The 27,877-nt window shown below is 44.8% G+C and overlaps 1 protein-coding gene across 1 annotated transcript in view; it reads left to right on the top strand.

Moving 5' to 3' along the window:
- Positions 1-27,877, top strand: part of LRRC1 (leucine rich repeat containing 1) — a 126,571-nt gene that overhangs the window by 40,463 nt on the left and 58,231 nt on the right. The window contains exon 2 of the mRNA XM_082663208.1: positions 4,057-4,174. Within this exon, the coding sequence (XP_082519334.1) occupies positions 4,057-4,174 (118 nt within the window). The remainder of the gene's footprint in view (positions 1-4,056; positions 4,175-27,877) is intronic.

Consider the following 27,877-nt stretch of genomic DNA (forward strand, 5'->3'; position numbering starts at 1 on the left):
GATGGTTTTTGTGCTGTTGCTGTTATGCCTTTCCTGGAAAACAAAGTGAGCTTTTCATGCCTGAGTAAACACATCGATGCATTATTAAACTGTCAGACTCTTTGAACAACTGGCATAAGCTCAGTTATTCAAATGTGACTCTTTTGAATGGCTTTTGTGTCAGCTAATGCTTTAGTGTAACCCACATAAAGAAATTTCAATACCTTTCCTTAAGAAATTAAATTTCAGCCCTATGATTAAAGAACTCCAGAGGATTAGTCCTTTTGCTGAGCACGCTCATTGTCATATATAGCTAATTGGTAGCATTCATTTGCTGAGATTCATAGTTCGTTTTATTTTAAAACATCTTTTTTGTTAAAAAAATAAAGTTGTTCATGCATTTCCCTTGTTGCCTAGCATAACTTTTTTCCCCCTGTTCCCTTTTCAACATGCACGCGTGCTTTTTTCCATAGAGTACCTGCCATTTTGTCTTCTTTTAAAATTATATTTGCGTCGTCAATCTTTTTCAAGTTCTCTGGTCTTTACAGTAATTGTTTTTGTTGTTTGCTTGGTATTGAGTTATTAATAACATGCTAAGCATTTCCCTTATTTGACATGCTTTTCATTTGTAATGATAAGAATGCAAAGGCATATTGTGCACCGTAGCTGGTTTTTCTTATTTTCAATTATGTTAGGAGAATAGATGCCCCAAAGTATTGTTATGATGTCAGTGGACTTGAAAAACTTTTTACGTTTTGTGTATTGCCCAACTGGTTGTCAAAGATGATGCCTTCTTTTTGATTGTATAAGTTACATTCCCTTTTACCAAAGGAAAAGAAATGATGAAGCTTATTAAATGTTACCATCCTTTGCAACTATCATTTGGAGCACCCTGTCATCTTAGTAGAGACTTTTTCCTTTGTAAATTCAATTTCTATTTTTAGCAAGGTAATATATGCAAATAATGTTCTAAAAATCCAGTAAGCCTCTTGCCCTCCCCCTCTCCCACTCCAATTTCTGGCTTTTGCGAACCCCCAGCTCTGGGATATTTCTATTGACATTAGCTTCCACATTGCTAAATGGCTTGATTTTACTGTTTGATCCCCCCCCACACACTTTTTAGTTATTTATTGATTTCCTTCTATGGAAGATGAGTCTTTAGCACTTGCAGTTTCTTTCCCATCCTCTCAGTATTGACATAATATAAATTTTGTTTTTGACAGTATATAAATATTAAAATATTATGACTGTATAAGTATTGTTCATAACCAAATTTTATATTTATATTATGACTATATCTTCTTTTACTCTGTATTTTTTCTGGAATTAATAACTCCCTCCTTTTTTGCTTGCTTTGTTTTCTCTGTTTCAGTTTCTAATTTGTCACCAAATAAATCTTCCTGATACTTCCAAAACATGTCAGATAACCCCTCACATGTGTTGGTATTTTTAATTTTTTTTATGGGAGCCCTCATATTTTCTTCAGTGTAGACAGGTTGCTCTTGGGACCTGCTGCTCGGTTGCCATCTTGGAATTCCTTCACTGTTTTGTCCTTTGTCTCTGTTTTGTTGATTCTCTGATTTCTGGATCTCAGATCTTCCTCCTTTTAGATTTATTGGGTTGACCAAAAAACTCATTCAGTTTTAAGTGAAAATAAGAGACACGTTTTTCATTTTCACCAAGAATTTTATTGAACAACATAGTCACTAACCAAATGAACTTTTTGGCCAACCCAATACTTCCACATTTTGATGGATTCTGTTTTTTTTTTTTTAATGAATTTGTTTATTTTATTTATTTATTTTTGGCTGCATTGGGTCTTCATTGCTGCGCATGGGCTTTCTCTAGTTGCGGCGAGTGAGGGCTACTCTTCGTTGTGGTGTGCGGGCTTCTCATTGTGGTGGCTTCTCTTGCTGCAGGCCATGGGCTCTAGGTGCGCAGACTTCAGTAGTTGTGGTGCGTGGGCTCAGTAGTTGTGGCTCGCGGGCTCTAGAGCACAGGCTCAGTAGTTGTGGTGCACAGGCTTAGTTGCCCCACGGCATGTGGGATCTTCCCGGGCCAGGGCTTGAACCCGTGTCCCCTGCGTTGGCAGGCAGATTCTTAACCACTGTGCCACGAGGGAAGTCCCTCGATGGATTCTTGAGAAAGGTCCAAGGAGGATAAATTTTTTGAGACCATGCGTGTCTGAGAATGTCTTTATTCTGTCACATACCTGACTGATGGTTTGGCTGGGTATGTGATTCTAGGTTGGGAATAATGTTTTCTTGCAATTTTGAAGGCATTGCTCCATTGCCTTCTTACTTTCAAGGTTGCTGTTGAGTCCAGCACCATTCTGATTCCCAATCCTTTGTTATGGCCTCCCTTCCCGGGCCCCCCCCCCCAACCCCTTGGTCTCTGGAAGCTTTTAGAATCGTCTTACTTCTGGAGTTATGAACTTTTATAATATTCCTTGGTATCCCTATGTGTTTTGTGTCATTCATTTTATTGTCCACGTGTTGGGCCGTTTCAAACTGGAAACTCATGCTCTGCAGTCCCTGTGTTTTCTTTCTCTTTGTAATACCTATTCATTGGATATAGTACCTTGAGGACTGATCCTCTAATTTTCCTATTTTTTTCTGTCCCGTTTCTCCACCTCATTGTCTTTCTTTTCTACTTTCTGAGGGATTTCTGTTAACTTTATTTTTCATCTCTTTTATTGGATTCTTATATTGATGCTGCACTAGTGTTTAATTTCTGAGAGTTTATTCTTTGAAGCTTGCCTTTTATGGCATCATGCTGCTTCACTTCCTCTTATTTCTCTGTGGGTATTAATTATATTTTTTTTGGTTGGTGAAGTTTTTCCTGCTCCCTACATCACATTTGTTTCTTCTGAGATGTGTGTGGGTGCCCACTCTCTTGCATGTAAAGGGCTTTCCTCAAGTGTCTGGAGAACCTTGGCTCTGTTTAAATGAGATCCAGGCACTTGAAGTAAAAAAGGAGAGAATTGAAGCTCTGAGGGCATGGGTGGGGCTTGTAACCTGGGGCTTCCCTATTGTATAATCTGTGTCTGTAAGTCTGTCTGTTTCCCCCGCTGGGAGCCTGGCTGCAGGGAGAAGGGGGTGGATCTCAGTGAGCAGGCTCTGACCCCCTCCCCCTGTTTCCAGTTGGGTGCCTCACCCCTGCCCTTAGCTGTGCTTGCAGTCAGCTCTTCTGGGGGAAATTTCCAGTCCCCTGCCTGGTTGTGCAGGGGAGAGGAGGGCTTATGGGGGCCTAACTGTCTTTATATCCATTTTCAGACAGTTCTCCTTCCTTCAGAGGTACCTGGACCTAATCTGCTATTGGCTACTCACTCCATAGGCTTAAATTTCAGCTTTGTATCGATTCTTTCGTTAGCTGTCATTTAATTTATCTGTTTTCTAGCTTCAAGGATTTTGTTGCATGTCTAGTTTGCTTCTCATTCCCTCTCATCTTGAATTGTCTTCATGCCTTTATTTCATATTTTTATATCTATATCCATCTCCCTATAAATTCCTTTAATGCTATTTTAGTACAGTTTTTAAAGGGTGTGGCGCAAAAGGCACCTCTGTGTGCCGTGGTTAATGGAAGGATCCAGTGCAGGCTCTTTTTTAGATTGGCCAAAAATAATTTTTTTCTCCTCCACACATTTGTGGGATATTTATATATTTTCTAATGCACAGTAATTTCTTTTAAAAATGTTTAAGAAATATTTTACTCTAATTTTCAAATATCTTCATTTAACATTGCAGATTTCATATCAGGTTCCATAAGTAGAAAATGTGACCACCTACTGGATAATATAAAGGAGTCATTACTATTCTCATTGAGTTACTTATTCATTGTTAAAAAATTTTAATTTTGAAATAATTGTAGATGGTACACAGAGATGGCCTGTGTACCCAGTTTACCCTGTTGGTGACATGGCCACATGACTTTGGTACAATATCAAAATCAGGAAATTGACATTGGTGCAATCGTCACTAATTTTTAAAAGACATATTGTTTTTAAATTTCATATTGGGCAAAAAGTTTACACTGCAAATAGATGTGAGACCTACATGAAACTATTTTGTCTTTCAGCAATTTTTCCAGCTAGTCAAGTTACGAAAGCTTGGACTTAGCGATAACGAAATTCAGCGGCTCCCTCCAGAAATAGCAAACTTCATGCAGCTGGTGGAACTTGATGTGTCCCGAAATGGTAAGAAAAAATGATTCCACCTGAATTGTTCATTTGTCTCTTCTGATGCTGGTGCTTACAATTTTTAGTAAATATGGCTGGATAGATGTTCTTGGAGGAAAGCTATGTATATGTTTTGGGATGAAATTAATGCCGTTATTGAATACTTTAGTCACCTCATATGTATTTACCCAAAATGTCATGACAGTTTTTAGGCGATAACTTTCTCAAAGTTGGTTCAGTCTGATTCACAGCGGTGGAGCTGCGGACTGGCAAATCCGCAGCTTGCCCCCACGTTTGATTGGAGGTGACATTGAGGGCTACTAGTATGGTCATTTGTCCAGATCTCGGGGGACTGCTGTGGCGGGGAAAGCGCCCTAGGGAAGGGTTGGTTTCTCCTGGCTGTGGCCTGGTTGCCTGGGCTGCTCCCCTGAGAATCTGCCTCCCTGCTGCAGTGAACAGACCTGCTTGCCGTCCAGATATTTCTGTCAGTTTCATTCAGTTCTGATTAGGCCCCGGGTAGGTCTGCCCACTTGAATTATTTGTGTGGCATATTTGTGAGTTTATTTTGATTTTCAGATTTCACTGTAATGTTGCTTCCTTTTAAGTGAACGCCCTAGCAGGGTGTTTATATCCTGTTTAACCTTTCACTTTTAAATGGGTACCCTGGTTTTACCTTGGGTTTTATAGCCCTTAAAGCATTCCCCGGGCAGACTAGTCCCATGGCTTGTTGGAGCATGTTTGATTAATTACTTCAAGTTAAAGTGGCAGCTCCCAGGGGTCCTGTCTTTAGTGGTGGAATTCAGTCCTTGCAAGAACTCCGGTTTAATGTCCTGAGGATAAGCCCATATGTAATCTATTGTTTATAAAAATGATAATCCTTTTCTGTCTCTCCTATTACACACCAGCATTGTGTTTTGTTTTGCTTTCCTACAAAAATCTGTAGGTTCCTTCTCAGTGACCCTGAGGTCTGGCTCTTTCAATCTGATGTCCTCTGCAGAAACCCCAAGGCCCGGATAATAGTATTTTCCTGTGGGTCACTGTTATAAGGCAGCAATAATAATCAGTACTTGATTGAAAACGTGGTGAAGAAAGAATGATTTTACCCTCCACTTTGTAAATTGCTACCACCTCTCAGATCCCATCCATTGGAAACTGTCTTTAGGCCAAGCCATATGCTCTTGATATAGCGTCTACCTTTATTTGTCATGAGCATTATTTCTTCCCTTGCAGGTACTAGAAAGAGTGAAAAAAATTAGTTTGGGAGGCTTGTTTACAATGGCTTATTTGGTTGCAGGGGGGTCAGCTCTGCTTAAGTAAAAGGGATTTGATGGTAAGGATGGGGTGTGGGGTGGAGCTGACTTGCTAAAAGCATTGCCCCGGGGTCCACATCTGACACCATTTGAGTGGTTTCTTGGCCTCTCTCTTCTGTTTCTGGGTGCTCTGTCCTTTGGAGCTGGCCTCTGCAGACCCGGTTTGTTGTGGTTTCTCACCATGCACTTCTGGGCCTCTGCCCTTGCTGTGGCATCTGGCTGCCATTTCTAAATGAGGCCTGGTTGACCCAACTCATCTTTTTAAGCCAACCATAAGCCATAGCTCCCGGTCACTGGGCACCCTGGGTATTGGCTACCCTGGTACAGGGGTGGCAAGCAGTACAGAGCGTGGCCCTGCCCTCATTGCAGAAGTTGTTGATGGGCAGCATCCCCTCACACTGCAGGGTGGCAGGGGGCGGACCCCTGAGGCCAGCCTTGCCTCTAAGGCTGTCCTGCGTCTCCCTTACCTAAGGCGTATGTGATTGAAACTGCTCTCTCTTGTCTTAACGATGATCTCAGTTGTAAAGACTGGCTGGCTATGAACTCTGCAAGGAAGCAGTGACTTTGAAAAATGGTCGCTGAAATCACACAGTCCCAAGAAATCAAATAGTCATTCTGAAATTGGCATTAGGAAGGAAGAGAAGCAGGGGTCCAGAAATACTTGAGAAAGAGGAGAAGTATTGGCTTTAATTATCTGGGAGCAGAGAACGCATAAAGCTTGAAGGTTGCAGTCCTATTATTGACTCTGATGGGAAGAGATGCTCTGTGGGAATTCAGCATTGTCAAGCGGCCAGTTTTACCAGATTCCACATCAGCTGTGTCTTTTCAAATATTCAGAGGAAGAAAGAAGGGCTACGTGCCTCTTTCCACATGTCCATTTATACCTTCCAGCATGTTGATAAGAGGAGGTGAGCTTTCACTGTAGTCGTGTCAGGTCACACAGTGTTTTATCTCCCTGGGATGCCTACCCTCCTTTTCTCCCTGCCTCATTTTCAACCTCTCCTTCTGCAGGTGTTGGACTTTTGTGACGGATCCCGCAGATCTGCTCCCTTTTAATCAGGCTCTTGTAGAAATGCTGGGGGAGTTAAACTCCCCCTTCGCCTATTGGAAAAGCCTTGCTCTGGCTCGTGTGTGTGGTGGGAATGGGGTGGTGGTGGTGGAGGGGCCTTTCTTTGTGGTTGTGAAAAAACTGCACAGATGACAGAGCAGAACAAGGTCATGGTTTTACTATAACCAACAGGAACGTGGGTCTGGAGCTGTTTCCAGGTCAGGCAAATCTCCCTATGTCTCCTCTCTCATTCTTCTGGCCCATAAAATCCCATTAATGTGAGTTTCCTAGGCAGCTGAGTAGGTGAATCCAGGTTACAGAGTCTGCAGCCTGAGAGGCAGTGGGAGGACCCGCACTTTGCGTGGATGCAGGTGTTTGTAAGGGTTTGGGGCTCGTGTCTGGAGCCCCGTGTGTCTTCTGCAGCCCCAGCGGAGAAGGCCCTCTCCGTGATCAGAGGCTTTTCCTGCCCAGTCCCTGGGTTGTAGCAGGGCCACGGCCAGCACTGGCCACCGTCGTGGTAGGACCTTTGTTGCCTTCCTCAGTTCCTGTTTTTCCAGAAAGTGTCGCTTGCCCATGGAGGAGGGAGGCAAACGAGATGTTGGTGTCAGACCACTCAAGCCCTTTTGGATCAGTGCTTGTCAAACTTGACCGTGCCATGAAGTACCATTGGATTTTGTTAAAATGTAGATTTTGATGCAGTAGGTCTGGGGTGGGTCTGGAGATGCTGCATTGCTAGGAAGCTCCCCAGGGATGCCAAACACACTGAGAAGGAGATCTTAGCCATCCCCACCCCCAAGCCCGCTCCTAACAGCCCCTCAGCAGCTTCCTGTGGCTTTGAGCCCAGATTCGCTGTTTCTCTTGGTCCCGCACCCGCCCATGTGGAAGGTGGGAAACCTCCAGGATATTCCTGGCTAAAGGGTAAGAGGCTAGAGCTGACTGAAGTTCAAGTCGGCTTTGATTCCAGGAGCAAAATTAGACGTTTCCTAATGTTCCCTGCTCAAGGGAGGGAGATAGTACTATAGGCTTCAAGTTAAGGTCTGATGCAGTTTTCTGTGGTGAAGCGCATCCGCTTTCATGCCCGGACTTTTTGTCTGTTTTCTCTGCTCACTGATTCTTAGCTCTTGGAGACAAATGCTTTCTGGATACGTGAGAAGAGGTACTACCCCAGAGTACTATCTCGCTGTCCACAAGTGTAGGGTGGACTTTCTTAGTGCATCATGAGTCCTGCCCAGAGGGTTAGTAATTTGAATTTTATAGTCTATGCTGTAATTCGACTTACATCACAGTACTGTATCATTATCTGTTTAGTTCAGTTTTTTTCCCCCAAAGTGTAAGGCATACGCCACCAGCACTGCTAGAGAAGATTTTAAGTGGTACTGCAAAACAGCAGTTTTTAATATTGAATCAGAGCGAGGAAGTTACCCTCTTTCCTTTTTATTTAAAATTTTTTTACTCCCTTTAGGTTGCTTTCTGTAAAACTTAATAGCACTATATTGTATTGATTGTTATATTTATCTTTTATATCTGGTGATGATAATGGCTTTCTATTCATGTTAGTGATTTAAAAATAAATCTTACTCAACAAAGTTGATTTAAAAGAGTGAGGTAAATAATAAAGAACACAGGTGCTCTGCCAGGATGACAAAAATTGTGAAGGTAGAACAGGGATGGATGAAGTTAAGGAAATGCTATTAGTATTAGCACAGCCAAAGAAGTCATGAGTTTATTTCTCTTATGGGGCAAGTAATACTGCATGCCGAACAAACATGGCCAGAGACTGCACATTCTGGAGAATTACTTTGCAAACTTGAGTGAACAAGAAACTAAAAGACAGTTTTAGTACAAAACCCTCAGTGGCACTGGGACAGAGCTTCAGAGTTAGGAGATGGACAGCTTATCCAATCCGTCAGCAGGATCATCATCCCACAAAGTCGAGAGGCTAGACTTGGATTAAATGTTTGGGTTAGTCGCCCTCTGTACAGCTGCAAGATGGGGATCAGTGTCTGTGCTCTGTGGCAGTGGGTTTGTTTAATGAAATCTAAGATCAATTTTGAAGCCTGCTGAAATGCCCTTGTATAACAGCACGTCTTGGTGCTTCTGAGTGTGTCCTGAAAAAAAGCTCTTTCTGGCAAGCCAGGCAGCCAGTGCGCCTAGAAGTCCTCCTTCTTGGTTATGAACAGTTAGTGCTTTTTGGGGGTAATAACTACATACACCCACAACAGAAGTGTGACAGAGGCCAGTTCTCGCCCACGCAGGCTTAAGACTTTACACAATCAGGCCATTGTTCCCTTCTCTGTCTCTGCCTAATTCGGGGCCAGGCGTAGTGCTCTGCCTAGCACACCGCTGGATTAACACAGACTTAATCTGTGTTATCAGTCGGTGAGTTTCTTTGTCACAGTCACTGTGAAAATGGTACAGGAGACACCCCTCAAAGAGAAGCCCCACAGGGCCACTCTGCCTTGAGGGTGGAGAGCTGACAGTTTCTACCCCAGACCTGGCTTGGTTGTCTTTACAAGTACTGCCACGTTCCTATCACAGGCCCTTTCTCTGTCTTAACTTTTTACCTGTTCTTTTGTTAGGGAGAGGGGTTAATAATAGAAAACATATAATTGCCTTCCACTCACATTTTAATTCCAGATAATAATAATTATTTTCAAAGTGGAGGTGGAAAGAAATTTGGCGTCTGTGACGTTTTCTAATCACCTTTCCATTTTAAACACTGAAAGAGTTGGAATAAACTATGCAAACAGATCCTTCCTTCCTTTTTTTTTGTCCCATAAAGAAACATCCATGATATTTTATCAGATAAACGTGAAAATCTATCACAAATTAGTGATGCAAATTGTTAAATCCGAAGGGAAATTTTGACAGCAATGCCTCTGCTCAAAATGATTTTGGAACTCTTTCAGAATTTGTCACTTTGCGTATCCTCAGACCAGTGGTTTCACGTTTTCGAGTGGATCAGTTTTCAAAAACAACCATGCATTACTTAAGGCTGACTTAGGTAAATAAACCAGGACACTGATAATTTTATAGTACTCAAAATCTGCCTCGGATGGCAATTTCAAAAAAGTATAAAAGAGTAAACTATTGTTACTCTTTATTAATTCATATGGTTCTCTCCCACTTACCAGAAAAATTGTGGCTGTGCTGAATAAGTTGTAGGTTTATATAACTTTCTCTTTCTTGTTTTCTCTTTAATTAGCAGGTTTGTAATAGAGATGGTGCCCTGAGTTTGAGGTCAACACCTCTGAATATATTTTTTAGGTCAGTACGAACTTCAGTCAGTCCTGGGTTCTCTAAACGTTTAGAGATTGTCAGTAGCTCCTCATCCCTCCTCCACCCCTCCCCCATTCAGTCATTCACTCAGTCCTGCACTGCTCTGTGGCCGGGTGACGAATTTTCCAAAACAGTGTTGGATTTACACAGAATGGGCTAAGATGAAGGCACATAATTGTAGTGTTTTCTCCTGAAGTAAAACAAAACCCTGGGCATATATCCAGAGAAAACTCTAACTGGAAAAGATACATGCACCCCTATGTTCATAGCAGCACTATTCACAATAGCCAAGACATAGAAGCAGCATAAGTGTCCATCGACGGATGAATGGATAAAGAAGATGTGGTATGTGTGTGTGTGTGTATGTGTATATATATATACACATACACACACACACACACAGGGAATTATTACTCAGGCATAAAAGGAATTGAAATAATGCCATTAGCAGCAACATGAATGGACCTAGAGATTATCATACTAAGTGAAGTAAGCCAGACAGAGAAAGACAAATACCGTATGATATCACTTATATGTGGAATCTAAAATATGACACAAATGAACTTATCTGTGAAATAGAAACAGACTCACAGACATAGAGAACAGAGTTGTGGTTACCAAGGGGGATAGGGGTGGAGGAGGGATGGATTGGGAGTTTGGGATGAGCAGATTCAAACTATTATATATAGGATGGATAAACAACAAGGTCCTACTGTAGAGCACAGGGAACTATAGTCAGTATCCTCTGATAAACCATAATGGAAAAGAATATGAAAAAGAATGTATAGATATGCATAACAGAATCACGTTGCTGTACAGCAGAAATTAACACATTGTAAATCAACTATACTTCAGTGATAAAAAAAAAAAACCCAACATGTGGAATGCCAGTCTCTGCTCACTTTCTAATTAGGCAGTTTTCCTTGGTATCAGGTTGACAGTGCCCAGCTGTAAAAGTGGTTGAGGGTGGGTGGCCATGGCGCTTCATTTTTGATTTTGAGGTCACCTGTTTTGTCACGTGACTTGGGCTGGAGCCAAGAGATGCTAAGCCTCCAGGCAGCTGAGGGCTGGATGGCATGTCTCCCTAAGAATGGTGACAGCAATATGCTGCCGTGACCAGAAACAATGCTCTGAGCTTATTAAGCTAGAAAAGACACGTCTTAGAAAAGGATGAAGAAGCCGAGGAGGAAAGGGGGACTGAGGAGCAGGACTGAGAACTGAAACTAGAGGATTATATATAGAAATGATTTGGTTTTTATTTTATTTTATTTTATTTTATTATTTATTTTTAAATTAATTAATTAATTATTTAACTGGCTGCGTTGGGTCTTCTTTGCTGTGTGCGGGCTTTCTTTAGTTGCGGCGAGCGGGGGCTACTTTTCCTTGCAGTGTGTGGACTTCTCTTTGCGGTGGCTTCTCTTGTTGCGGAGCACGGGCTCTAGGCACAGGGGCTTCAGTAGTTGTGGCACGCGGGCTCAGTAGTTGTGGCTTGCAGGCTCTAGAGTGCAGGCTCAGTAGTTGTGGCGCACGGGCTTAGTTGCTCCACAGCATGTGGGATCTTCCTGGACCAGGGCTCGAGCCCTGGCTCGTGTCCCCTGGATTGGCAGGCGGATTCTTAACCACTGTGCCACCAGGGAAGCCCAGAAATGATTTGGTTTTTAAATTGACTTTGTAAGTATTGAATATGTCCTCAGTCTAACACACCTGCTCCAAGCTAATAATAAATTTTGATTCTTACATCTTTTCAGTTTGAAAAAGCCTTGGATCCAGGCCATTTTTTTTTTTTTTACTGTTTGTGGTTATCAACTATAGCTCATAATTATTATTTTTTTAAATTCAAGCAACATTTATTGAGTACTTACTGTGTTTGTGGAAGGCTCTTTGCTGAATTCTTCTATCCCTTAAGGAGGTAATTCTACAGGCACAACAGACATATGTAAGTAATTTAACATTGATGGCTTATACAGTTATACAAATAAAGTGCTCAGGGCACACAGAGAGGTGTCAGTTACAGTGTAACTGATTTGAAAGAAACTTGAGAGAATAATGGGGATTTTTGGTTTGAAGTTGGAAATCATGCAGTCTTTAACAATTCTTATACTTGAGTTGCAAATTTGGAGGGAGTTGAAGAGTGGACTCCTCAGCTGAGTTGTTTGTTGGAAAAATTTTTCAAATATTTGTTATACATTTATGGAGTCAATGATATCATTAAAATGCAAATATCTCAGTGCTTGTCTGTTGGTTACTCACTGAAAATGTTAAGATTCATCCAAAATCAGAGAAGAGGGAATTCCCTTGTGGTCCAGTGGTTAGGACTTGGCGCTTTCACTGCCGTGGCCCTGGGTTCAATCCCTGGTTGGGGAACTAAGATCCCACAAGCCGTGCTGCGCGGCTAAAGAATTCTCAAGGGCTCAACAGAATGAGAAATTTTATTGCTGATCAATTTACAGTCCCTTCCCGTGTGTGTGTGTGTGTGTGTGTGTGTGTGTGTGTGTTTTTGGTGGGGGTGTGTGGAATGGGGAGGTGGTTGTGAGAGGCTCTCTTCTGTATATTCAGGGATCTATATATCTTCCTCCTTGGATGCATGTGTTGCTTCAACTAGCGGCCACCAGGGTCCTTGTGGGAGGGGAAAACGGGGTTTGTGCCTGGGTGATTTTTATGGGCTGTGTTGAGAAGTGGCCTACATCATCCCCATCCATGGTCTGTTGGCCAGTTTCATGTCCCCAGCTTAACTGAAAGGAGGTGGGAAGTGCAGTTAGGTATTTACACAAGAAAAAGAGAAAGCCAGCTGTTGGTAAGGCGTGAGCAGCAGCTGCCCCAACTGGCATTTAATTGAATCCTGGAATTGTACGGTTTTATGTCACTGATCACATACAGGCCTAGTAAACACACACACACACACACAGACACAGACACACACACGATTCTGTTGCACTGTCACAACCTTCCAATGAGTGACCCATGTGCAGGAAATTCAGATGTGTGCCCCCAAAGAGGAAGGGTAGCCTCCTTTCCACACCTGCACGGAAATGTGTAAACCCAGACATGGATCGACCTGATGGGTGGCCACCCATTTGCTAACTGCATAAGACCTGTGCAAGTATGCATGATTTTTTTTTTAATTTGAATTTTTAGAAACTGCTTTAAAGTATAATTTGAAAACAAGAGTTTTATGTATGAGGGGTGTTTGAGGCTCTTGCTCTGGTGAACATGGGGTCCTGAAAGATTTTCAGGACAGGGGTCACCATCTTGGATAAGTTATTTCAGTTCTCTGTGTCTCAGTTTCTTCATCTGGGAAATGGTATTGTGACTCTTAAAAGAGGCTGTGTGTGTAAAGGGCTTAAAAACATGCCTTGCATGTAATGAACACTCAGTGTTGGCTGCTGGAATTAACCCTGTTATTGTCCTTTGTTTTGGGTCATGAGGATCTGCACTAGGACTGTGAGAATAAGCATGCAGGGCAGGGGTGAGGACACGAGCACGTCTGAAGGCTAGAGTGACACAGGGAGCTTTCTACCTGAAGTGATGTCTAGATACTGTGTGCCTTACGCTAGGCATTGTGCTGTTTCGTCACACCCGTATTTTATCTACTCAATACACCAATCTTGGGAGCTGGGTAGAAGCATCTCAGGATGACTGACGAGGATGAGGAGGCTGGGGCTTGAAGAAGTTGTGGTATGCCTCCAAGTTGTATTTCTAGTTAGTGATGGAGCTGAAATGGGAAACCCAGAGGGGTGGCACTTTTCATTATTTGGGGAACATTGAGCATGATAAAGGTAGAGCTGGTAGTTCTAGTCTATTTTGAGAGAAAGAATACAGGCAATATTTATGACTAAGTGCTCTTTGCATTTGGAGATGAAAATAGGAAAAAGTCATCCTAAGAGAGTTAAACTCATGAAATTCTACCTAGTGAATGAATTAAACCACCAGTAGAACTGGTCCACCCTATGAGGTGATTTGTCCATCTTTTTTTTTTTTTTTTTTTTTTTTTGCTGTACACGGGCCTCTCACTGTTGTGGCTTCTCCCATTGTGGAGCACAGGCTCCAGATGCGCAGGCTCAGCGGCCATGGCTCACAGGCTCAGCCGCTCCGCGGCATGTGGGATCTTCCCGGACCGGGGCACGAACCCGTGTCCCCTGCATCGGCAGGCGGACTCTCAACCACTGCGCCACCAGGGAAGCCCGATTTGTCCATCTTTTATGTCCAAAAAGGAAATATCATCTAATGAAAGAACATAGGGCTTTCTTGGGATGCTCTGATGTGACCCTTCTAAGGTCATCGTTGTGCTGTCTTGGCAAAAGACCGGTGTGTTGCCAGAAGCGTAGAACAAGGAAAGCCAAAAATGAGGACTGTATGGGGCTTTACCTTTGAAAGAAAAGTAAAGAGATTAGACAACGTGAACGTCCCAGGTCCCTTGGAAGTAGGTGTGGCCCTCTCCTATGGATAGGACTTTGTCTCTAACTGCCAGTGGCTAAGATCATATCATGTTCTTTTCTCAGAGTATGAATATTCTGCAAGCACTGTGATGGGGCGTTTTATTCTTGAAAAGGACGCTGAAGACAGGTGACACGCTGACATGTTGACATCAGTACCTGGCTCCATCGGCATACAGATCGATCACTGGTCCCACGTGAATTTACTTAGCGTGGCACACATTTTCGTAGCCTTATCTTCTCTGAGCACACTGTCACTGACCTGGCGACTGGGTGACTCACCTGCTTAACCCACCGACATTCATCTCACCCATGGAGTACACCTGAGGCTCTGCCTGGGCTAGCCAGCAGGTTTCCCTCTGGGAAATTCTTCTTTGCAACATAGAGTAGCCCCAGTTTAGCTGGTGTCCTTTTTTTTCCTTTTTCCTCGCTGTACTTAAAGTGAATTCCATTTGACCTGTCCTTGAGAAGACTGGGGAAGGGTAGAGCAAGGAATTATCAGGATCGTTGCTTTTCCAGCTTATGTGTTCTAAAGCACATGTTGCTTGTTGAGAATTAATAATAAGGAAACGTAAAGAAACACTGTTGAAAAACCAAGAGAACTGTGTGAATCTTTATCCCCAGAATACTTACTGAGGGCTTACTGTGTACGAGCTGTGAGGCTAAGCAAGTGCGTAGTGTGTTATCGCCTTTAATCCTCAAACCACCTCCAAGAAGGAAATTTGTATCCCCCTTTTTAACAGGTGAGAAAACCGAGTCTCAGATTTAAAAACCTTGTCTTTGGTGGCAGGGTGAGTGAGCAGTGGATCCAGGTTTGTTAGATTCCAGATCACAATCCTGTCTCCCCAATAGAAAAACGTCATATCTTACTACCCAGAAATAGTCATCATTAATGTTTTTATGTATTCTCTTCATCTCTTTCCTTTTCATAACGTGCTTCACAAAAATTGGGGTTATGCACCACATAGATATTTCTGTCTTGCTTTTGTTCACTTCACATAGGTTTGCGAACATTTCCCAAACCTTTATTGTTAAATATTTAACTGTTTTCACAAGGCAGATTCATCAATAACTCTTGCCTTTTCGTCTTTCTGGAGAAAACACGAACTGATCTGTAACTTTAATGCCAACAGGAAGCTACAGGTTTCAAAGGTAGGATTGGTGTAGATAACCAACAAGATGGAGAAATTTCCAGAGGATGTGATAAGTCAAAGGCAGCCAGACAGAGTGAGGTAAGAGGCGAGTAAGAAGTTTAGAAGTCTCTACCTGACTTAGGATTCTCGTGCTGAAATCAGTCAGGGAGACACAGCCACCCCCAGGGCCATGCGGCTGCAGAGAGAGGGACACGGGAAAGAACGTGGGCAGAAGCAGACCCAGCACTAGCGCTCCGCTGCTTTTAAGGTTCTGTGAAGCAATCAGCTCCGTGTTTACCTGACATACGTTTTGTTTGTGAAGGTGCTCAGTGGAAGTGCTATTGCACGTTAAGGGTTGATGCCCTGGAGTGTTTAACTTTGCTCTTCACCCTTTGTTTGATGGCGTTGCAGGATGTGAAAGCATAGGCTTCCTCCATTCAGTGGGGTGGATGAGTGGTAGACCAAGAGGAACAAGGGGGCCTGAGCAAGGTAGACAAACATGGGAGGGCCAGGTGCCAATGACTCCACACGCGTCCCCAGCAAAAGGCGGCCTGGAGCTGGGGAGTGGGGTGGGGGAGCCCCAAGTAACACCACAGAGGCCTCAACTAAGTCGGGGCGGCAGCAGGCACCCCGGGAACTGAGTGGGTCACGGGTGTTCCTCCCTCCCTCACCTAACTTGGGCCTTCATAAATTTTTTTAAATTTAATTTTTATCTTGTATTGGACTACAGTTGATTTACGATGTTGTATTAGTTTTAGGTGTACAGTTAAGTGATTCAGTTACACGTATACAGCCATCCATTCTTTTTCAGAGTCTTTACCCATATAAGTTATTACAGAGCACTGAGTAGAGTTCCTTGTGCTTTACACCAGGTCCTTGTTGGTTGTCTATTTTGATATATAGTAGTGTGCATATGTTAATCCTAAGCTCCTAATGTATCCCTCCCCCGCCACGTTTCCCCTTTGGTAGCCACACATTTGTTTTCTATGTCTGTGAGTCTGATTCTGTTTTGTAAGTTCATTTGTATCTTTTTTTGTTTTTTAGATTCCACATGTAAGTGATATCATATGTTATTAGTCTTTCTCCATCTGACTTACTTCACTTAGTATGATAATCTCTAGGTCCATCCATGTTGCTGCTAATGGCATTCTTTCATTCTTTTTAATGGCTAATATTCCATTATGTGTATGTACCACATCTTTTTCATCCATAAGTCAGACCTTCTTATCAAGGTCCCTGCCTTGGGCTTTTGTCCTGGACCAGTCAGCCTTTATATGTGACCCACTGGACCATGGCAAGGAGGTCTCCCTGTAGCTCTTTGGCATTTCCTAAGCAGATGCTCTGGTCTTCTGGAGACCTTCCCTGCAGCCAGCTGAAGTTATTCTTATTTCTAAAATGCCTCTTGACTGTGCTGGCAACCGTTCTGACCTTCCTCAGGGATCCAGATGGGAAGAGAGAAACTCAGATAAGCATTCTAAATAACGGCAGAGTATTTCCAAAGGCCCAGCAAAGCACTGGTGAAGTCTTGGCCGGAACGCACACTTCACTGAGATAAGGGACAAGGGAGCAGGAACAGAGTTTTAGAATGAGTTGTATTCATTTCCTGAATTTTTAAACTAGCACCAGGTATTCGAGTTCTGTGCTAGGAGCCAGTGGTAGCTGGCTAGTGGTAGATTGGTGATGGCTCTCAAGGGATTTAGGGGACAGGAATGAAAGGACCAGGTCCATCTGCAATGACAGGACGGTGTCAGAGGTGTGCCTGAAGGAGCCCAGGGTGGGGTGGGGTCTCCGTCATTCCTGGGGAAGGGAAGAGTATTAAGAAGGCTTCCTGGGAAAGATGACATTTACTCAAGCTCTGAGGAACAAGTTGCAGGTAGAGACGAAGAAATGACAAGAAGGACAAGAAGGATGTTCCTGGGCAGATGATACAGCATGTGTGTGTGTGTGTCTGAAGGTCTGAAATTTGGGAAACGCAAGGTATTACCGTAGCGCATGGCAAGAGACGAGGCCGGAGAGAGGTGGATGGCGGCGGGATCACGGGGGCCTGTGGGCTCGGCTAGGGAGTGTTTTCTTGAAACCCGGGGGGTGGGGGTAGGGTTGGCGCTGTGAAAAGGTGTCCAGCCGGGGCGTGACTCCCAGGTCTCCCGGCACCAGCAGGGAGCGGGAGCATGGGGTTGAATGGGGGCAGCCTGGAGGCAGGAAGCTAGGCATCCATGTGGGTAATGGAGAGACTGGAGGGGGGGCAGGAAAAAGGGAGATACTGGACCAGGCGTGTGGGTGACAGATGGGGAGGGGATGTGTTGGATGTGGAGGAAAGGGCGAGTGAGAGGTCTGCGACTGGGATAAACTCCCACTTCCCACCGTGGAGAGACGGGAGACGCAAGACAGGACAGGACTGAGAGCAAAGATGAGGGGGAGATGAGTCAGATGAGTCAGGGGCAGCTGAGTATCAGGGTCTGAGGCTCAGGGGAGGTGAAGGTTAGGGAGGCATCCTTGTGCAGGGGATATTTGGGGCTGCGGGAATGAAGGGCAGGGGCGTGCAGGATGTCACCGTTTAAGGCAGAGCAGAGGAAGATCCAAGAAGGAGCGGCGGTTGGTCTGCTCAGCAGTGCTGGCTGGTGTCGTAGACAAGCCGAGCGAGAGCGTGGCCGACTGCCACCACGTCAGACTCCCCGGAGGACTGACCTCACGGGTGGAGCTAACGCTTGCAGATCAATGGATGGAGTTGTCGCCACAGATGAGACGGTCCAGGCACGGCTGCGGGAAGGCAGGACCTTGGGGAGCACCGTCGTGAAAGGACCGATGAAAAGGAGCCTGAGACAGAGGCTGGGAAGGAGCAGGTGGAGAAACGGGAGCATCCCAAGACCTTGCCTGGGAGCCAGATGCGGGAAGCACATCCGGGAAGGCTGCCTGGAAAAAGGGGCTGGATGGGCAGTAAACTTGGGCTGATTTGGCATCTGGGAGGTCATCTGTGACCGGAGAAGCAACGCCCGAGCGGTTTATGGCATTCATTGCTTGTTGTTTTGTGCCTTTCTCCGGACTCTCTTTGCGAGATCAGAGAAGTGCTTGAAAAACACCTGCAGCCCCCATTTCCAGGAGGAAACAACAGCGATCATGGTTTCCTGCTGGATCTGCCAGTTCTAAGGCACGGGAGTGACCCTGACGTGATGTGTGTCTTGGACGGCTGACCGTGATATAATTAATGGAGGAGTTTCATAAGTTGGGTCATAATGTGTATGGGTTTGATGGGTGTCTGGCATGGGAATGAGCCGTCTCAGGCACACCCAGAAGGCAAAAGGTGAGGGAAACCAGTCACCAATATTCTTTTTTCTGGAGTCTGGTCGTCAGCGATGGTTGGGACGAGAGTGGAGTCTGGCATTTTAAGCCTGGTTATTCCATGTTAAGTGTTGAGGACCACAGACAGTGTTTCTCCTTCTAAGATCCTTTAATGGTTGCATTTACCCATTGTATTTCCAAGTTTATTTCACCTTGGGATTTTTTTTTTTTTTTATAATTAGGAAAGCAGTATATGGTTCATTATAAAAAGTCAATGGAGGCAAAGTTTAAGTCATCATCCTGCCCTTCCCACTCACAGACTCTCCCCGCCCTGGTGAGGTTGCCCGTGTTGGGTGTCACACTACACTGGGCTTATTTTTATGACACCTGTCTTCCCCACTGCATTTTAAGATCATTGTGGGCAAAGGCCGTGCCTCACCTTTGCCTCCTTAGCTTCTGCCACATAGCCTGACATAAGTCACCAGGGTTCACCAAGTATTAGCTGCGTACATAGTCTGATATATGGACACGTGAATGAATAGGGTGCTCTCTTAGGCTTTGCCCTTGCTTCCGTTTTAACTTCAGAGAGAAACTGGATACAAGAGGAGAGCCCCTGTTCTTGTCACTTTTTGATTTGTAGGAGCGCTTATTCTCTGAATGGTGCTTTGTAACAAGGTGCAGGGTCTGCAGCCCCTCTATCCAGCCTTAGGTGCAGATTTCTTGAATTATGTGAATTAATCAGTTCAGAAACTGGTAGATGGCTGGCAGAGAATCAATGAAATGTGAGGTTTAGCACTTCCATGGCATTATAAGGTGTGATCTTTATAACGGATTTTAAGTTCTTGAAAAGAAGCACATAGGAACTTCGAGAAAATTTTATTGTGCTTTCTCTGCATGCCAGGAGCTGGGATGTTATCACAGATAGAGCAGAAGGAAGAATCCTGTCCAAGAAACGACAAGCTACAGTCTCGCCGCAGAGGCCTACAGACCATGTGGGCAAAACCATGCTTGTAGGTGTAAAAGGGAGGATGGAGAAAAAGATGACAAAGTCCAGCAAATCAGAATGTCCTGCTGACCATCAGACCACAGAGAAAGGGGATTTCAGATATGATGGGAGCAAGAATTCTTTCTACCTGGAAAGTTAGACTTTGGATTTTGGTCTTCCTTCCTTCACTTGGAGCAGTGTTTCTCCAGGTGGGCTCTGGGACCGCCTACGTCAGAATCTTTGTTAAAATTGCATATTTCCCACCTTCCCCAAGGACTACACGTTCAGAATTCCCAGAGCAGGATCCCCGGAGTCTGCATTTTAATCTCCAGGGAAACTCATGTAAATTAAATTGGAGCCAGGAGCCACTCATTTAAGAACCTAACCGTAACCATAATTTGAAAAGATACATGCACCCCAGTGTTCATAGCAGCACTATTTACAATAGCCAAAACATGGAAGTGACTTAAATGTCCATTGACAGATGAATGGATAAAGAAGATGTGATTGATATATCTATCTATCTCACAGATACACAGATGTATATATGTATACCCACACACACACATACACATATATACAATGGAATACTACTCAGCCATAAAAAGAATGAAATAATGCCATTTGCAGCAACAGGGATGGACTTAGATATTATCATACTAAGTGAAGTAAGTTAGACAGAGAAAGACAAATATATGATATCACTTATTTGTGGAATCTGAAAAACAAAAGATACAAATGACCTTATATAGAAAACAGAAATAGACCCACGGACATAGAAAACAAACTTATGGTTACCAAAGGGAAATGGGGGGGAGGGATAAATTAGGAGTTTGGGATTAACAAGTACACACTACCATATATAAAATAGATAACAAACAAGGACCTACTGTATAGTACAGGGAACTGTACTTAATATTCTGTAATAACCTATAAGAGAAAAGAATCTGAAAAAGAATCTGTCTGTATATATCTATATGTCTGAATCACTTTGCTGTACACCTGAAATTGTTACTAATATCATACCTTTTCTACAGTATTTTTTGGAATAGCATAAACATGTTTTTGAGCCCTTTTTAGAATACTTTTGCACTCTGTTTTCTAGTTTAACCTCTTTTCTTTTTAGGGTTAGTGTTGAAAAAGTGTACTTGTATTACAGGTAGAGGGAGTTCTTAAAAATTGATTTTATCTAAAAATGGGAAGGAGGCCGTTAATTAGATTCAAACAGACCCCCTTTGCATCTTTACCCCACCTCTTCCCCCTACTCTTGTCCCCATCTTCTTCCAAACAACACGACAGCTTTACTTTACCTCCCATCACTGTTCTGGCTCCCTTTGAAGCAGTCTGATCAAGCAGGCGCTCAGCGCACGTAGCCTTACGTGTTGTACGCTGGGCTTCCGTCTAAGAGCAGAAATAGCTTTACTCTGGAGGTGGATGGTGGACAGGAGCTGTGAGTAATTGTCGGGTAAGTTGGGTACCACACGAACACAGCCAGGGCCTCATCATCAGTGGGCCCTGACCTGGCTGCATCTTAGATTCACCTGAGGTAGGGTTTTTTGTTTTTTTTTATTGCCATATAGTTGATTTACAATGTTGTGTTAGTTTCTGGTGTACAGCAAAGTGGTTCAGTTATATAAATATATATTCAGTTATAAAAATATATATGTAAATAAATATGTTAAAAATATATTCTTTTTCAGATTCTTTTCCATTATAGGTTATTACAAGGTATTGAATATAGTTCCCTGTCCTATACAGTAGGACCTTGTTGTTTATTTATTTTATATATAGTAGCGTGTGTCTATTAATCCCAAGCTCCTAGTTTATCCCTCTCCACCCCCTTTCCCCTTTGCTAACCGTAACTTTGCTTTCTATGTCTGTGAGTCTGCTTCTGTTTTGTAAATAAGTTCATCTGTATCATTTCTTTTAGATTCTACATAGAAGTGCTATCATATGATATTTGTCTTTCTTCCTGGATCCCACGCAGGCTGACTTACTGCAATCTCGGGCAATGATGACACCAGGTGATTCTGATGTCCGTTCAGGGCTGAGAACCAATTAGGTTAAATGCCTCAGTGTTTCTCGGGGGCTTGAAGACCCTTTTACTCTGCATCTCCAGGAGAGCTGGATTAAAATGCAGATTCCTTCTCCAGACCCTAGACCCTGTGAATCCGTTGGCTCGGAGTGGGCCCAGCCCTTTCATCGAGGAAGCGCTCCGAGTGATTCTTCTGTTCTGTGAAATTTGGTAATCCCCAGCCTCTGGGATCCTCAGTGTTTTTTTTGGCCCCGGGTTAGGGATGTGCCCTGGGAGGGGCTGGTGGGAACTCTTGACCCTCAGCGTTCTGGCAAGTTCCTCTGGTCCAGGAGGCTTCTCCCTGCACTTGTGGAGAACACACTGTCGCCCCCAGCCCTGCGCCCTGTCCTCTGTTCTCTGTGTTCCACAGAGCGTGGCTTTAGGAGTCTGAATGACTCACCCCAGCCTGTGGTCTGTCAGTTGGCAAACACCGTGTGTGGTGTGGTGGTGTGAGAGGATGTTTATCTCAGCTGACGGTCACAGATGCTAACTGGAAAGGTGAAGTACACTTATAAAGGTGTCACGAGCAGCACGGGGCCAGACCCACAGAATCCACGTGCAGGGGGACCCTGACCCCAGGTGCTTATCTGCAGTTCAGGGGAGGGAAAGGGTGTGCAGTCTCAGAAGATGGAGGAGCTTGGGGGAGAGCAGAAGCCTTCATTTCTGGATCATAGCATCCTGGATCCATTGGAAGACCTCATTTCCCTAGAGAATTTTGGTGCATAGATACCAGGAGTTGTGATTTTGTCCATATTAAATGGGAGTAATTAAAATGAGCGGTAATTTTGAGTGACTGTTAAAATAGCTGATGAATACAAATATTGTTTTTTGGTTTCGATATTTAGTTGCTGTTATCTTGAGGTTTAACTAGACATTATTTCAAAATCCTATATATTTTATTTTGGGAGGAGGGCAAATAGAAAGAATGCCAAACTGTCCACATTCCCCCCAACCCCCCTTCTCATTCGGTATGAAACCTAACATTTACTTTTCTGTAATTCTTTGTTTCCGGTGAATTTTTTTTTTTTTTTTTTCCAAAACAGGAGAGCTTGTATCTCGGGACATATTTGTGTTTATTGAGCCAACTCTGCTGGGGAGGAAAAGCGGAGGAGTAAAGGTTATTTTTGTAATTGTGGCTGGAATTAGGTGAAAACCCTCTGGGCTGGGAAAATTTGTTCCCAGCACAAGTTACCAAGACTCAAAATAAAACTTTGACAAAGGGCCCGTGTCCCACCTTCCCCATGCACCACGCAGAGGCCATGCCAGCCTTTCTGCCCTGCACTGTCTGTTCCCATTTTTCCTTCCAGATGCTGGAAAGGCTGCTAGGGCAGGAATCACGTCTTTTGTCTACAGAGGCCGGCTGCCTCCTGGGCGAGTCCCTGGGTGTTGGAATAATGTGATAACTGAGATGGTGCCTTTGAAAACAAAAAATGTCCACTTCACATTATTATTTTTTTCCCTGCACACCCTGAGGAACAGCTGGGGCAGCAAATGCAGACTGGGATCACGCGTTCATACTGAGCCTTTCTTGACAATCCCGGGTATTTTTAAGCAGGATGGTATCAGGCAGCCAGCAGTCAGCCAGCCCGTTTGGCACACAGGGCCCTGTTTTACCTGAGCAGTAAATAGTCCTCAATGAAGCAGCATGATGTACAGAGCGAGCCTGAAGTCATAGCATTCAGTATTTCACCATGGCCCGGCAGCATCTCTTTTCACGCGCTCATTCTGTTCACAGCTGGTTGTTTAGTCCTTGTTGTGTTTGAATCCTGTCTTTGGCCAGGCCTGCATTCATGGTGTTTATATGTGACGGGATCCCCCTCTCCATGCCAGGGTGAGCCTCCCGTCTTCCCTGCCCACTGCATGCACCTCGTGGATGCGGGGTTCACTGTTTGCTGAGCATGTTTCATGTTGGGGGTTTTGTCACTTGCCTCTGCTGTGGGAAGGGGCATCTCCCAGCCTGTGGGCTTCTCCCTCGTCTGCACCCGCGCCTCCAGGTGCCCCTTCCGTCTTTCCCTGTGGATGTGGACAGGGACGGGGTTTTGAAGCCTCCACCCTCAGCCTCCCCTCGGCCCTGCGTCCCCTCCGTGCTGCCTTCTGAGCAAAGACGGGCATGAGCACCCACGCTCCTTCATCCTACTTCTGTCTGCCTCTCCGCCCACCCCGCAGATGTCCCAAACAGAAAGATCAGACCCAGGCGCGCTACAGTGAACTTTCCCCTTGACCTTGGTTTTCTCCTCAAGCCATAACCCCCTCCTTCCTCTCTCCCCTGGATTGCCAGGCCTTTTGACGGCACACTCCGAAGTCTCCAGGCTCGCAGACTTTCAGATGTAATGGAACAGCAGGATTTAGTTTAGAGGGATTGTGACACAGAATTGCTAAGCCTTTATTTTGGTAAGAACTCATTGTCATTGAGTAAAAAGCCAGGAGATTTCGAGGCCGCAGTCAGGCTATAATCTCGGATTAAACAGAGCCCAGAGGACAGTGACCCTTGTCAATACACACATCTGGCTTCATGGTTGGAAAGTCGTGCCACTGTCTCCCCGTTTCCCCATGTTGCTGGCCAGGAGCCCCGTGTCTGAGACTGGAGTTGGGCAGCTGCTGTATGCCCTCCGTTCCTCTCTGTCCACAGGAACCGGCAGGCGACCTGGCTTCTCCACCTTTGCGGTTTGATTCCCCTCAAACCACTCTCTCTGTTGGCGCCTCTGGACGGTGGCAGCAGATCCCTGCGGCCCAGCCCGTGTCCCCTACCTGCTGGCCTCACCATAGACCCACCCCCTCGGGGACCCCTTTGCTCCCTCGACCTCTTGGCTTTGCCCCCAGCTGCCTGTTGGGGGCTCTCACAACAGAGTTCACCCACCCTGTCTCTGGGTGAGATGACTGCCCAGGCCTCTCTCGGAACCGCGGGCCTGTATTCCCACCTCGTCTGTCTCCCCAGGTGCATTTCCTCCAGCATCTCTTTCTCCAGCACATTTGGAACCAATGGAATCTGACTGTCCTCTTCCTCGCTGTGAAGCAGATGGACCCGAATTTCAAAGCTCTGCTCCTCCACATGTGAGCACAGTGACCTTGGGCTGTTTAGTTATTGTTTCCAGGCCTGCTTCTGCATCTGCTTGCGGGACCACCACCATCCATCCCACTCTTTGTTTTTGGGATTAGATGATGCATGAAGACCCTCAGAAAGGCATCTCTTCTTATCTGGGGCCACACGGTCAAGTGGTGTAACAGGGTTCGGAGGAGTTCCTCTTTCAGACCTGTACCTGTCACTTCCTGACCTTGAGTCTGTCCCCTGCTGTTCTCTCAGTGCCTGAGACCTGCTACTTGTGTCCAAGGTGGCGGTGACAACAACTGTCAGGTGACCGACTGCAAAGGGGGCTTCTCAGAGCTCCAGGCAGTGGGGAGCAATTTCAAATCTTCCTCTAAAGTAGAAGTACTGTGCTAAAAAGTATAGGTGTATATGTGGTTGAAGGGAGCTGTGTGTGCGCCTGCCTCCATGGCGACCAGCACTGGCTGGTGGGCCCTGGGGCACATTTATTCCCAGGACAAGTCTCGAGGTGGCTTGTGGAATGTCACCGCAGAGGCCAGGGGAGGTTAGAGTCTGGTACCCGGGTGCCTCTGGGACGGCCAGGTGGCTGTTGGGTCACCTCTGCCCCTGGATCTCTGAGGGCAGTTCAGGGGTGGCTGTCGTTGCCATGGCGCCGTTTGCTTGTGCTGTCTTATTTTTTGTTTGTTTCTGATGTGGTTTAGTATCAGTGATGCGTTGAGGTAGTGCCCTCAATGCCTGACGGTTCGTGCAGCTGCACATTTCTCTGAGATGGGATACTGATAACAAAATGCTTAAGTAGAGACTCAGTTCCCTCTGTGCTGACAGAGGTCTTGAGGACAGTTTCCCCTCTGGTCTGAGTGTGTCGGGGTGAGAGGAGGGGGGGACCATGTGCCCCAGACCCCACACGTTGATAGAAAAAGTGACAGAGCCAGCCTGTGCCCCTCGGGGGGGAACACGTCCCCCCACCTAGCCCTTTACATTTGTGTACTTTACCACGTTACCCTGTACATCATCTCATCGTACCTCTCAGTAGCCTGGGGTGGTGGACAAGGCAGAGAAGGCCAGCAGCCCTTTGCGAGGAGCAGGGCCGCCCGGCAGTGAAGGCATCCCCGTGCGCAGGGCCTGGAGTCTGTCTCTGGATTCCAGGCCCAGCGCAGTTGGTAGGTAATTCAGTAGTGTTGCACGCCTGCTGCGGGCCTGCAGACTTTCGTTCTGTTTCGCATTTCATGATCTCTTGGTGGAGAGAGCCTCGCACTGTAACTGCGGACCTCAGACAGGTCTTGAACCCAGGAGAAGAGATGCTGTTTATATAGAACCAGAAGAAATGCCAGTGAGTAACTCAGTTATTCAGAAAGAACTTATTCCGCTGCACGCAGGGGCTGCGATCATAGACTGGACAGGCCGTTCGTGCACCGTTCTCTGTGACAGGAAATGCCCTGGAAGGTTCTAAACTCCTTAGAAGGAGTTAGAAGGAAGGTCACACAGTCCAGCCTGTGTCTATCCCAAGGGGGGCCCTGAGATGGTGATAGCTTTTCAGGAAAGGGCGTGGTCCACCTTGAGGCTTCTGGGCATCGGATTCCTTATAGAGGATTGCAGGCTAAGGCTCTGTATTACTTCTGAGGGTTAGGGGGCTGGGGAAGGTGGAACCCCAGCCTGATATGTTAAAAATGGATGCTGAGAAAATAGGAGGAGTGCCAGGAAGGGCAAGCACTGTCCTTCTAAATCGCTTTCTAAATGACAGTATCTGCGGTGAAAAGTGTATTCTCTCTCCGAAGCCCTTGGGCTCATGGTGCCAGGATGGTTGTCTGCTTGGTGGTGGTGACGATTTTTGGCACTGCAGAGTTTAGAACTGATTGTCAGTCGCCTGTATACAGGTGGTAGTAATGGTTATATTGGTAAACAACAGACTCAGTATTTTTATTTTTGAAGTGCAACCACATCTCACTAACTCAAAGCAATTCTGATTCAGAAATGATGGTAGTTTAGAATGGATCTGAATTGAAGGTTATTTTAAGAAAATTGTAGGGAAGAGATTACTTAATTTTACAATCATTTTCAGACATTTCGTAAATATCAAATTTTATGCTTTTATTCTTGGACGTATATAAGACAAAGCCAGTTTAAATACATGAAAAATATGAGTAAAGATTTTTTTGTTTGTTTCACCTTATATAGAAGCTTGAACTAAGCTGAATGTTGGCAGCTATAAGTTTGGGGGTACCTTCTTTAATGAGAGGAAAAACCTCATGAGTTATTTCTAATATTTGTATGTAAATAGATGTTCATTCAGGGTTTTATTCCTTCTCGGATGGAAGCAAAAGCCCTCTCAGGCCTCTCATCTCTATTAATAATGCCACTCTTCTTCAAATTATTCGGCCTTCATTTGTAGCAACATGGATGGACCTAGAGATTATCATACTAGAGTGCAGTAAGTCAGACAGAGAAAGACAAATACCATATGATATCACTTATACGTGGAATCTAAAATGCGACACAAATGAACCTATCTGTGAAACAGAAACAGAATCAGAGACATAGAGAACAGACTGGTGGTTGCCAAGGGGGATGGGGGTGGGGGAGGGATGGAGTGGGAGGCTGGGGTTAGCAGATGTAAGCTATTATACGTAGGATGGATAAACAACCAGGTCCTACTGTATAGCACAGGGAACTATATTCAATATCCTGTGATAAACCATAATGGAAAAGAATATAAAAAAAGAATATATATATGTATAGCTGAATCACTTTGCTGTACAGCAGTAATTAATACAACGTTGTAAGTCAGTTATATTTCAATAAAAAAATTATTTGGCTTTGAATGGAAAATAGTGGTCCTCTCTACTGATCCCCCACCCAGTATAAAAAAGAGGTCCAGTAGAGTGTACCATGTGCTTTTATTTGTGTGACTCTCCTTTATTCTTTTGCAACCCTAAGCTGGAGCTGTGATTATCCCTCTTTTAGAGAAGAGGAAACTCCTTGTCTGGCAAATTAATTGTAAACAGCTCAGCCTGGCATTGGTAGTCTTCTGTCAAGAAGACTGCCTCCTCTCCAGACACCCGCAAACTGATATCCTGAAGTTCAGGCAAACTGTGCCCAGGGCCTACCCTCTCCCCACTTTGCATCCAGTGTCACATTCCTGC

Source organism: Grampus griseus, assembly GCF_964374135.1.
Source record: "Grampus griseus genome assembly, chromosome: 10".
Classification (NCBI taxonomy): domain Eukaryota; kingdom Metazoa; phylum Chordata; class Mammalia; order Artiodactyla; family Delphinidae; genus Grampus; species Grampus griseus.